The 1,757-nt window shown below is 36.4% G+C and overlaps 1 protein-coding gene across 1 annotated transcript; it reads left to right on the top strand.

The window, feature by feature from the left end:
• Positions 1–205: 205 nt before the first annotated feature.
• Positions 206–657, top strand: LOC116380473 (type-3 ice-structuring protein 1.5). Its single transcript, XM_031842387.1, has 2 exons — positions 206–280; positions 463–657. The coding sequence occupies exons 1-2, from the start codon at positions 209–211 to the stop codon at positions 655–657; spliced, it is 267 nt and encodes an 88-aa protein (XP_031698247.1). The 5' UTR covers positions 206–208.
• Positions 658–1,757: the final 1,100 nt, after the last annotated feature.

Below are 1,757 nucleotides of genomic sequence, written 5' to 3'. Positions count from 1 at the left end.
TTGTCAAGCTTGTGATAGTTTGCACAAAAACAAGTTATGCTTTACTTATAAGAATATAAAATTTCCATTACAATTGACATAAGGAGGTGTGACACAGTGACCTACTTTCAGGCCAATAGGAAACGGGATATGCCGGTTAAGTCCTCCCACATACTGTATATTAGATGCAGCACATGGACCTGTCCTGTCAGAAGTCTCAGCCACAGCTATGAAGTCAGTTATTTTAACCGGTTTGCTTTTCGTCCTCCTTTGTGTCGACCACATGAGTTCAGCCAACCAGGTGAGATATTCTTGCTCCACAAAAAAATATTTAAAAATGTGAGCCACAGTAAAATTCAATAGTTTTCTGTTTAGAAAGACAGAGAACCTTTAAGAAAACATTTTTGAATTGTTTTTTTTCCAACTCTGCCATGAGAACAATAATAATGTCTGACCTTTTATTTTCCATTCTTCAACGGTCAGTCCGTGGTGGCCAGCCAGCTGATCCCCATAAATACTGCCCTGACTCCGGCGATGATGAAGGGGAAGGTGGTCAACCCAATGGGCATCCCGTTCGAGGAGATGTCCCAAATAGTGGGAAAGCAAGTGAACAGGGCAGTGGCTAAGGACGAAACCATCATGCCAAACATGATGAAAACATACCGCGCGGCAAAGTAGTTCTGAGGGTGCCAAGGAGTTTCTTCCCAAAACCAAAAGAAGAAATGCCCCCTCTCACAATTAACCTTGTTTTTGTCACAAACCCAAGTGTCAAAACCTGTGGAGGCTATGTTGAGATTTGATGTTCTGAAAAGATAAAGCCTATAAATAACATTTTGCCCAAATTTCCTGCCTGAGGTTCTTCCTTGTCTTTGCTTCATGGCTTTGCTGCTCGGATCGACTCACTCTGTGTATGCCACATTCACTTTGTACTCTCCTTCTCATGGTAGGTTTATTATTTTTAGATGTGCAGTTAGTTTCTGTGAAATAACATACCACACACTGATATTGTCTGTGCATTGACTTGGTGAGTGCACATTGTTTTTGATCTGGACATATTTATACTTGATTGATCAGGTGAACTGTGTGAATCTAAAGTGCTCCATACAGATGTTCTGCATTGAAAATATTCTCATTTTATTTGTGGAAGTGAGTGTGTGCCACATCCAATCAATTTCAGCAAACACCCCAGTATGATTTAATGCAAAAAAGTAAGGTATCAAACACGCATTACTACTTTGCAGTTAAATATTTAACATTTATTCCAACATGAAAAAAAGCAGTAAATAACACTTTGACAAACACGTCAGGACATCTTATTTTTGTCACCCTCACAGGCAATTTGGTATAATATAATAATATATATATCACATAATAATATTCAGTATAATAAATATATCATATTATAATATTTAGTATAATATAAAACACAAACACATATATGTATAATATAATATAATAACGTGTTTATTTATTGAGATGCCCCTATGGACCTTGTTATAGGAGGTAAAGATCAGGAGAAGTAAACATGAAGTGTAATTATGAATACTGATGTTAAATTAAGCTATGATGAGTTTTCACTGTTAATTTACCATCTCAATTAAATGTTGATGCCTCCATGACCAAGTTAAGCAGATGAGACTGAGGACAACTGTAGAAGAAAGGATGTTCACTTTGCTGAATATGGCTAGCTTGACAGAGTTATCTATGGATGTATATATATATTTTTATAAAATTATTTATTTATAACTATATATCCATTTCTCAGACAGGTGCTTCAT

Source organism: Anarrhichthys ocellatus, unplaced genomic scaffold (assembly GCF_004355925.1).
Source record: "Anarrhichthys ocellatus isolate YVR2014 unplaced genomic scaffold, GSC_Weel_1.0 scaffold7333, whole genome shotgun sequence".
Taxonomy (NCBI): domain Eukaryota; kingdom Metazoa; phylum Chordata; class Actinopteri; order Perciformes; family Anarhichadidae; genus Anarrhichthys; species Anarrhichthys ocellatus.
This window is presented reverse-complemented; position numbering and strand designations above follow the sequence as displayed.

Bases quoted from the DNA above. Each gene is read 5' to 3' on its own strand.
- LOC116380473 (XM_031842387.1), top strand. From the start codon at position 209: ATGAAGTCAGTTATTTTAACCGGTTTGCTTTTCGTCCTCCTTTGTGTC. The intron at 281-462 runs GTGAGATATTCT...TTCAACGGTCAG, and splicing joins ACATGAGTTCAGCCAACCAG to TCCGTGGTGGCCAGCCAGCT.